General features: G+C 47.1%; 1 protein-coding gene across 1 annotated transcript in view; it reads left to right on the top strand.

Annotated features, from left to right (window-relative positions):
- Positions 1-10,133, top strand: part of mertka (c-mer proto-oncogene tyrosine kinase a) — a 14,733-nt gene extending 4,600 nt beyond the window's left edge. The window contains exons 5-19 of the mRNA XM_084470959.1: positions 896-982; positions 1,152-1,267; positions 1,578-1,767; positions 2,447-2,592; positions 3,975-4,110; positions 4,237-4,387; positions 5,462-5,550; positions 5,680-5,775; positions 5,862-5,942; positions 6,132-6,224; positions 6,460-6,578; positions 7,117-7,226; positions 7,488-7,647; positions 8,124-8,260; positions 8,765-10,133. Of these exons, the coding sequence (XP_084327085.1) occupies positions 896-982; positions 1,152-1,267; positions 1,578-1,767; positions 2,447-2,592; positions 3,975-4,110; positions 4,237-4,387; positions 5,462-5,550; positions 5,680-5,775; positions 5,862-5,942; positions 6,132-6,224; positions 6,460-6,578; positions 7,117-7,226; positions 7,488-7,647; positions 8,124-8,260; positions 8,765-9,365 (2,312 nt within the window). The 3' untranslated portion in view covers positions 9,366-10,133. The remainder of the gene's footprint in view (positions 1-895; positions 983-1,151; positions 1,268-1,577; positions 1,768-2,446; positions 2,593-3,974; positions 4,111-4,236; positions 4,388-5,461; positions 5,551-5,679; positions 5,776-5,861; positions 5,943-6,131; positions 6,225-6,459; positions 6,579-7,116; positions 7,227-7,487; positions 7,648-8,123; positions 8,261-8,764) is intronic.
- Positions 10,134-10,149: the final 16 nt, after the last annotated feature.

Here is a 10,149-nt window from a genome sequence, read left to right as displayed (position 1 = left end):
TTCCCCTTCTACTTTCTACTTTCTACATTACTACCGTGGTCCTTAAAGATTCAAAGGTCCTTTTACCAACTGCAGTGTGGTGAGTGAACTGAATTATATTACTCCCTGAGCTGCCTTAGGACTTTGATCAGTTAGAATATGATAATTTGACTCGCATAAACAAGTGTTACTGTTACTGATAGCAGTTATAGGAAGGCACGCTGGTTCCAGTCAACAATCAAAAGGATGGCTTCTGATTTGCACTGTTCAAATAGTTCACAGCCACAGAGGGGACAGTGGGCACAAAAGAGACATTATTTAGTGGCTTTCGTAGGCCTTTTGTAACTGGGCAGAGTCGTGTGCTGGATGAAAGATTTTGTGGATAGCAGAAAACAAAACCAGTCCAGATCACATGTCTGTTGGCAATAAAAAATGCAGAAGCGATTTTGTGAAACTTTGGCGACAAAAAAGGTATAAACCAGTATCTAACTTCATGCAATTTTCTTTGTTTTCTGTACGTATGCAGTTGCACATGATTATTTCAGATCCTGCTATACTGTCACTTTAAAGGACAATTCCAGTATTTTGAACATTGAGGCCCCTTTCTGGTTTGTCTAGGATGAAATTTTGACTATTGGTCCTGTCTCCTGGTATTTGGCTCATTTAGAATCACCCCTGTCTGCTTCAGAATGGCTGGCTACGGGCATTCACAAACCTGTCCTTAAAACAACCCTAAACGTTAGTTTTCAGAAATGTGCAACTCACCGAGTGGTTAGTGGTGTTCATTAATGTTCCAAATGAAGTAAACATGATGATGAAATACAGTTTCATCATCGTTTTATTTGGCAATTATTGCATATCACAGGGTCAAGTGTTCTGTACTTATCGTTTCCCATGTGTTACACTTGGTCCTCAGGAGTGGACAGATATACTCAGTTCAACTGTGAAGCTTACAACAAGAAAGGTGTCAGCACTTCCAGAGAAGCAAATGTCCACATAAAAGGTAACATTTAGACTTAGTCTCGAAACAGTCAATGTCTTTCCAGCAATTCTGTAGGCACCACAAACAGACTAATATACAAGCCTTGTTTAGGGGCCGTTTTTAATTAGGTGTGTGTGTGTGTGTGTGTGTATGTGTCCTATTTTTCCCTTCTCTCCTCTCCTCACTAAAGTGCTTCCTCAAGCCGTCTCCGAGGTAACGGTGATCGAGAGGCAGTCCAACAAGCTGATCTTGAGTTGGACTCCGGGACACGACGGCTTCTCTCCGTTAACCAGGTGTCACATCAGGGTAAGCGTCGCACTGGGCTGCGTAACGGGGACTCCGTTCACCGACCTGAACCCTGGCTGCTAACCCTAACCCACGAGGGTCAAACGCAACCACCGAATGAAAATAAACCCAGTCAATTTCCTGTGTATCTTTCTAATCAGATTGTATCTGTTATAATTCAACAGGTGACATTGAGTTTCAACTGCCTGTATATCTCTTAAACATGAACCATACTCGGTCTTTCCCGCTGTCTTTTCAACAAAACATGGCTGGTGACCAGCCTGTGAGGCCGTAAAGGTTAACCTCAGGTCCCCCCCCCCCCCCCCCCCAGATTAAAGAAGTGAGCCGGAGACCGGGCGAGGTCATGAACACCCGGCTCATCAACGCCACGGTGCCCCCTTTCCAGTGCGAGGTCCCGGGGCTGCAGGCCCTGACCGGGTACAACTTCAGCGTGTCCTGCAGCAACGACATGGGCTCCTCCCCGGGCAGCCCCTGGATGCAGGACACCACCACAGAGGGAGGTGGGTGGGGCCCCCCGGGGCTACCAGGATCTGCTAGGCCAAAGGCCGTCGCATGCGGCTGCCATGGTTGATCCGTTTTTTTTGCTCCAACAAAATGTCTGTCCAGAGGATTTTTGTTTGTCGTCGCAGATTTGCCAGATGTTTATCTGGATTAGAGTGTTGTCTTTTGGCTGCAGTGGAAACTTGAGGGATGCCTTTCATAATAGGATACAGTCTTGCCAATGTCTCTAAAGTAGGCTATTATAAAACCATAATAACATTTTAGCCAATAATTATGAGGAAAAAAAAAACTGTATTTCAGGAATTTAGTACCACACACACTGAGGTACTATTCAGTATCCATGGCAGGAATTCCCTGAAAGATCGAGTCGCCGAGTGTGTTGCTTTCCTGTGGGTATGCAATAGGAAACAGGATTGACATCACAGAGAAAACACACTGGGTGCGGCCGATTCCCAGTTCCTTCCGGGAGACCCCATGGGGGCAGCTTTTAGTCGACCGAAGACTTAGAAGATTACACTGTGTCATGCATGCCACATCACAAACAAAGGGATCGATCATTTTGTAGTGTTCTGCTCAGGGTGAAATTGTAGTTTTGCCATTATGAAGCCTTAGCCTGACATGCCGGTATTCCTTCTCCTCGCCTCCTCCTGCTCCCCCTCCACCTCCTCCTCCTCCCAGTGCCGTCGGTTTATCCGCGTAACGTCACGCTGCGGCTGAACGACACGATGCTGGTCGTCAGGTGGAAGCCGCCGCCGGCAGACAAGATCAACGGGATCCTGCAGGGTTACGACGTCATCGTCAGACACAGGACGCGAGAGACCAAGGTGAGGAGACGGGCGGCGCGGAAAGGAATAGTGTAGTCTCAGGTAGTGGATATTCTTGTTGGGTCTTACGATTTTCTTGTTTTTTCTGCCACAGCTTAATTGGCTAATTTATTGAATCAAAGTGAGAGATACAACGCTGTCCTAACCTTCCTACTATGACTCATTTGTGAGAAATCTGTTTTCATTTTCGTCATTTTCGTCTTCCCATCTGGCTCTGACTCTATCAAAATACTTTCCATTCCCCATCCTGCAGTGTGTGTGTGTGTGTGTGTGCTATCATTCGTAACACTTTTAATACTTCCTGGAAATCCAAGCATGGGACCCTGAATAAATAGTGGCAACTTCTGTGAGACGTGTTGTTGCCCGCTCTGGTCCCCTGATAGGAGCGGCGGTATGTTGTCACGGTTCTGTGTGTTCTCCACTCGGATACTCTCTAGTACAATGCCGTGCTTCCTGCCCCCCCACAGACTTGTAGTGGTAGGAAGAGGAAGTCGACTCCAGTTTTTTAAACCTGGACAGGGCCCTTTTCCTTTTTCTCCTTCGGGCCCCTAGGCATGAGTCATACTGAGTAGATGGAATATGAATACAATGCACGGCTCGACGCGGGGCCCGACAAAACCCATGTGCGTTGTCCGGTCGAATGGGTGATGTCATGACACACAAAGCCTTTGTTTTAATGCCCGCAATGACTGGAAATGAGTGAAAGGCCAGTTGTTGTATCTGACGTGGGGTCTGCTTCTGTATTGTCGCAAAATAAGACGACGGACGCGCAGTTTAAATTTTTCGAGTTTAAATAAATCTAATCAAATCAAACTTGCACATTGCTAAAAATATATATATATCTGTAGTGTAATGTTACTATCCTGCCACATATTTTATTCTATATGAATCATACAATGGCTTTCCCATGGGTAGGATTCATTCATGGTGAGTGCTGTGCGTCTTATTGTCAGGCTCGGTGACCCCTACTCACCGTCACGAGGTGTTGTGTAACACAGGACAGTGTTCGTCACGCGTGACCGAACATCTGCAGCTTACCAGACACTTACTCTCTTCCCTTTTTCACACACAGTCCTGGCTTTTTGGAAACCAACTCGCCCACCTATGACACTTGTGGTTTTCTCAAAATCCATGGATGCCTTAAAAGTAGTTATTATAACTACAATCCATATCAATATTAAATCGTATTTGTGTGTATTTTGTATTTATTATTATTATATAATAATATAATATAATAATTATTATATTTTATTATATTATTTGTCCATTTATTCTGTTTAATAACATTTGTTTTCTTCGTCACAAATAGACGGGGGGGGGAAAAAAGAAACACAAATCCCATTCAATCCCATGTTCCCTTCCTGTGTCTGCGTTTACGTCAGACTCACAGCGACTCCACCATCGCCTATGTGGCTCTGCTGGAGTTCAACACCACCTACACCGTGGAGGTGGCCGCCTGCACCCAGACGGGGCGAGGCATGGTCAGCCCTCCGGTCTCCATCTTTGTCCCCGAGAACAGTAAGCTCCTGTCCCCTCTGACGTACCTGCTCGTTCTCCCTTCTCCTCCGAGATCGGATGGGCTGAAAGAGTAAACTGAACCGAACCGTTCTCCTGTCTCTTCTTTTCTTCTTTTCTTGGTTGCAGCCTGGATCCTCTCTCCGTCCTCCAGCCCCGACACCAGGGCGGCCGAGTCCTACTACGTGGTGCTGGCGGTGGCGTCCGGGGCCGTCCTGCTGCTGGTGGTCCTCTGGTTGGCTATCTGCGTCAACAACGGCACGCTGAACAGTTTGTTTGGGTACGTTGTGCATACGTTGGCGTGTTTCAAGTCATACACTAAACCTGGTCTATTTACTGCTGTCTGCTGTTTAGACATTGTCTAGCACTTTCAACCACCGTCTGTTCACTGCTATCTGCTGTCATTATCTAGCAGGCACTTTCATCCACACTGACTTAAGTGGAATTTAATCACAGTGACGCTCCGTTTGACGCAAAGTTTGTGGAAAGTCCGCCGACAGCCATGGAATTAATCGTTTTTTCATTTCAGCGTAGCAATGTTTTGGACGCACATTTCGCACACCCTGTTCGCAGATCTTTAAAACGGCAAAGAAGTGCGACCTTTGAGGGGGTTTGTGGTTTGCGGCGGCCGGTGCGGTTCAGGCACGGCGACTAGAAACGGGGCATAGCAGTGAATTGAGATACAGGTTATTACGGAGCAGATGTGGCCCTACACACACTATCCTACCCTCCAGGATTATCTAATCGACATCTGTGCTAATTATTTGGATGTGATTTTGCTGCATCTGCAGAATAGCTTTGGGGGGGATGGTTTCGATTGGAGCTCACGCATCAACACTAGTAGTTTTTCAGAGACTTTTTTTCTCCCCTCGAAAAACACAAACATCTGCTGCAGGACCTTATCAACTAAATGTTTCCGATCTGAGTTCATATACGACGGCTCCACTTCCTGTAAATCACCTATTGTCTGCACCTGAGGTCTACAGCTGGTATGCTGAAGTCGTCGGGCTGCAAACCCCAAAGAACCCCCCCCCCCCCCCCCCTCTTCCTCCACATAAACACCACCCTCCCCCTCTCACAAAACCCCCTGCCAACAGCTGCCCAAGCTGAGGAATTTATTGTCAGGTCTGTGACTCAGTGCCGCCGTGCAGGATGGTGATAACAGCGTTTCACGGGACGCCAGCTCAACAGCAAAACAATAGCGGGCAGAGACTAACCCTTTCCCACACAGAGTGCTCTTACTGTCATACTTAGTGGGGAGGACTGTTGATGTTGCAAAGTATCTCATTTTGGCCCTGTGGTATTTGTGCTTCTGTTTCCCTTTTCTTTTGCGTCTCACTGGCGCCCCCTGCAGGCGACTGTTTGGAAGTGGAGACAAGCAGCAGCCCGTCGTCCAGTACAACCCTACAAGGAGCTACAACCGCTCTGTGGTGGAAGTCACACGTATGTTCTGGAATGAGGAGGGGGAATAGTGTAGTGTGTGTGTGTGTGTGTGTGTGTGTGTGCTGTACCTTTTTTGACCGTGCTGAGTGTATGTTGGACATTAATAAGTGATATGTGTATGCCTTGTAGTGAGGAACCTTGGGGTTAGTGAAGAGCTCCAGGCCAAGCTCCAGGACGTCATGATCGCTAGGAGTCTGCTCTCTATAGGGAAGATACTGGGGGAAGGTGAGCTGAGTGAAGACTGAACGTGTCCCAAGGAGAGTTACAGTCCATGACGTCACGCAGATGTTTACTCATGCGTATTCCGACAGGTGAATTTGGTTCAGTGGTGGAGGGACACCTAAGGCAACCCAACGGGACATCAGAGAAGGTGGCTGTGAAGACCATGAAAAGTGAGCTATGTTCTCTGGATGAGGTTACTTTTAAAAACGCTATATGCACAAATAGAACCATTCACAATAATTGTACAATTGTCCGATTAAATGACTATATATACTTGCTGAACCATCTATACTCACAATTTTCCATTTAAGAGATTTGATAAAAGCAGCTCACGTTCTGTTATTTTCTTCCCTATCCAGTGGACAGCTTTTCCCAACGGGAGATCGATGAGTTTCTGAACGAGGCAGCCTGCATGAAAGACTTCCACCATCCCAATGTCATCAGGCTACAAGGTAGAACTTCCCCAATATAATGTAATAATCCATACTTTAGCCTACTCAAAATTGTTGACTCCCATAATTGGTACTCACTGTGATTTGATTCCAAGATAGATGAGGAGAGAGCTAAGTGTGTTCCCCTGTGTGTTTGTGTGCGTGTGTGTGTGTGTGTGTGTGTGTGTGTGTGTGTGTGTTTACACACATGTTTTTGTATGTGTGTGTGTGTGTGTGTGTGTGTGTTGTATGTCAGGCGTGTGCTTGGAGGAAGGCTCCGGACATTTCCCTAAGCCCATGGTCATCCTGCCCTTCATGAAGCACGGAGACCTGCACAGCTTCCTGCTCCGCACCCGCCTGGGAGACAGTAATGTGGTGAGGAGTTTGGCTTCTGGGGTTTCCTCCATGCACCACGGCACTGGTCTCACACAGCCAGACCAGATCCGCTCGGCTCGTTAGGTCTGGAAAGTCTGCCGTCCTACAGCCTGTACGAACACCATGAGCGTCATCAACATCACTCACTGGGGTTCACCCATTAGCAAACTGAATTTAGTTGGCAGCCCAGCGGTCCAGTGCCTCTAATGTAATATCTTGAGGCAGAACTGTGTGTGTTCTGATGCTGACTTGACTTGTGTCAACACGTGAGTGGAACCAGATTACTTGCCTCCACCGTTGTAACCATTTAAAGGCAATGCCAGGGGCTGGGGGATTGTAGGTGAGCAGGCGTCTTTTTATAACGGTAGTAGTTGGTATGAATAAGACGGCATTAGAATCAGCATATTTCTTTGTTAGTATATAGTATTGTTTTTTTATTATTTACAAGCAATACATTTTCCATTAACCTAGTCAAAAATGTTAATCTTTTCTTTGTCTTATCAGGATACTAACGTTTTTTCTTCTTTCTTCCACACAGTTCCTGCCCACTCAGACGCTGCTAAAGTTCATGGTTGACATCGCCACGGGGATGGAATACCTCAGCGGCCGCAACTTCCTGCACCGTGACCTCGCTGCGCGCAACTGCATGTGAGGCTCACAGCGGGATCAGACCGAGTGAATACTGAAGTGTTGAAACTGGGGATGCACCGATGCAAAATTCCTTTCTTAAGCTAAGATGGACTGATATTGTTTCATTATTTAGCCATGAAATCTGACTCTATTAACCCTTTATTTTCATGAAATAGCACAAAAACCAAAAACCAAAAACCAAATGACACGATGTTAACATTGTTTTGTGTCAATACACTCCCAGATTCAGATCAAACTAATCCTCGATTCCTCTGACAGGCTGCGTGACGACATGTCGGTGTGCGTGGCTGACTTTGGCTTGTCTAAGAAGATCTACAGCGGGGACTACTACAGGCAGGGTCGCATCGCAAAGATGCCGGTGAAGTGGATTGCGATGGAGAGTCTCGCTGACCGGGTGTTCACCATAAAGAGTGATGTGGTGAGCGTTTCCTCTTGTGGACACCAACGTCCCCTTTAGACACGTTCTGCTGCATGACTTCATGTGGTAATAATGGAGTGTTTTCTGCAACATCACGATGATGATCCAAAGATTTGTACAAAATATTCTTCTTCTGTGCAATTATTGAGCAACTTTCCAAAAAAGAGACAACCATTTCTCGTTACAACACTCATTGTGTAACATTTAAGTGTCCCTATCTTAAAACTGAAACTAATGTAATTACAGCCAAAAGAGGATAGAGGATAACTATGAATACATTCTCCTACATATGTGTTCACTGATCTATTTTTACTACAGATCAGTACTATAGATCACTATCTTTTTTTCTGTTGTATTGTGCTTGTCCTGTCCTATACGTGTATTTTATGGACTTGAGTCAGATAATAAAGCTTCAATTCAATTCAATTCATATATGAAGCACTAAATGAAGTGCACTGTTACTGTCTGTTACGCAGTGGGCGTTTGGGGTCACCATGTGGGAGATTTCCACCCGAGGGATGACCCCCTACCCTGGGGTCCAGAACCATGAGATCTACGACTACCTGCTGGAGGGCCACAGGCTGAAGCAGCCGGCAGACTGCCTCGACGACCTGTAAGCCCTTAACATTAACACCAAATCCATTATGCCTCAAGTGGTGCAGTTCATTAAAGATATAGGTTTTTGGAAAGTAGAATGATTGTCTCACCTTCAACAGTATTTGGTATACGTAATATTTAATACGTAATAAAACTTCAAATTAAAATAAATTAAAATACGTGATACTTAAAGATTGTAGTAAGTAAATGGTCTGCATTGATATTGTGCTTTTCTAACCTATGGCCACACATAGTGCCTCACATTCAGCCTTTCACAGACGGCTCGTCGGGAGCAGTGAGGTTTAGAGGTCTTGCTCAGGGACACCTCGACACTCACGCACCAAACCAGCAACCAACCGTTAAATACGTGCAAACAGCTGACAGTGTGTGTGTGTGCGTGTGTGTGCTGTGCGTGTGTGTGCTGTGCATGTGTGTGCGTGTGCGTGCGTGCGTGTGTGTGCGTGTGCTGTGCGTGTGCGTGTGCGTGTGTGTGTGTGTGCGTGTCCTCCCCGGGGTCCAGGTACGAGATCATGTACAGCTGCTGGAGGGTGGACCCCCTGGACCGACCGCCGTTCCCTCAGCTGCTGGAGCGTCTGGAGAAGCTGGCGGAGAAGCTCCCCGAGTCCTCCAGCAAGGACGACATCATCTACATCAACACCAGCTTCCCCGAGGAGGAGCAGGACCTGGAGCTGCTGGGGGCGGAGGAGGACCCCCGCCCGGGCCCCCATGGCGGTGGCGGCGGCGCGTTCGGCGGCGCGTTCGGCGGAGCGTGCGGCTCGCCGTCCCCCGCCGGCGCCCGCCGGGCCCGGCCGTCGGGGCACTCGGTGGTCACCGCCGACGTTCACGGGAGCTCGGCGGACCGCCGGGACGGATGCAACCACGACGACGGCGGCGGCGGCGACGGCGACGGCGACGACGGCGACGCTGAGGGCGACCGCTACGTCGTGGTCATCTCGCCCTCGGACCTTTCCTCGAGATCCTCCCCCTCCGCCAACCCCGTCGCCGTGGAAATGCCCCTTTTGCCGAGAGACGGTTCAGCGCGAGCGGCGGCCAACGGGAGCGCGGCCGCTGAGCGGGCGGGCGCGGATCACGGGTCATGTGACACAGCGTCCCTGCTCTAGGGACGGCGGCAGAGGAAGGAGCACATGGTTTGGAGGCGCAGTCGCGTTGTGTGCGTCTAAGGACTTTTGGAGCACATTGACATTTCGCAGTCGGTTGTTCTGTGTTGATTTTGATTTGGAGATGTATAAGGCAAGGCCTTTGTGGTATACCTACACACCAGTGTTAATAGGGACAATGTTTCGGATGTCCAAATGTTTTAATAAGCTTTTGATATAACTGTGAAATAGTTTACTTTACTGAACCATCGCTTTGTCGTGAAAATCGTGGAATATTTATTTTATAACCCTGAGATTTTGCAGCTTACACTAAAATGTTGTAAATGATTTGATTGATCCTTTGCAGAGCCTGTGCATCTACAATAGGTGTTTTTTTTTAAATGAGCTCTCTCTATGTTAACAATGTCTAGACTACTCCACAGACGGCTATGAGGAATAGAGACCTTTGCTTTGGTTTGGGCAGCATTAAGAGAGGACGGACTCATCTTCTGCTTTGATGGGTTTTTTTTGCACCAGAAAATAAACATTATACTATTTATCAACATTACAAAAGGTATGGAGGTAAAATATCAAGTGACACCTGAACAATTGTCACATTGCCATCAACAGGTTTCACTCCAGTCAGTGCAATAAGTGTTTAAAAACATTAAAGTTAGGTTTATCTCCCCTGCATTTTGTCAATGAACGAAAGCTTGGGGAAATGTATATAAAACATAATATAATACGTTTTTAAATCGTTGGTGCCTTTTTAATAAAAATGCTTCAAAACGTGATAGCGTTGTGCCTC

The sequence above is a fragment of the Micromesistius poutassou genome (genome assembly GCF_964030765.1).
Source record: "Micromesistius poutassou genome assembly, chromosome: 7".
Classification (NCBI taxonomy): Eukaryota; Metazoa; Chordata; class Actinopteri; order Gadiformes; family Gadidae; genus Micromesistius; species Micromesistius poutassou.
Note: the sequence above shows the minus strand (reverse complement) of the source record. Positions and strands in the feature narration are given on the sequence as shown.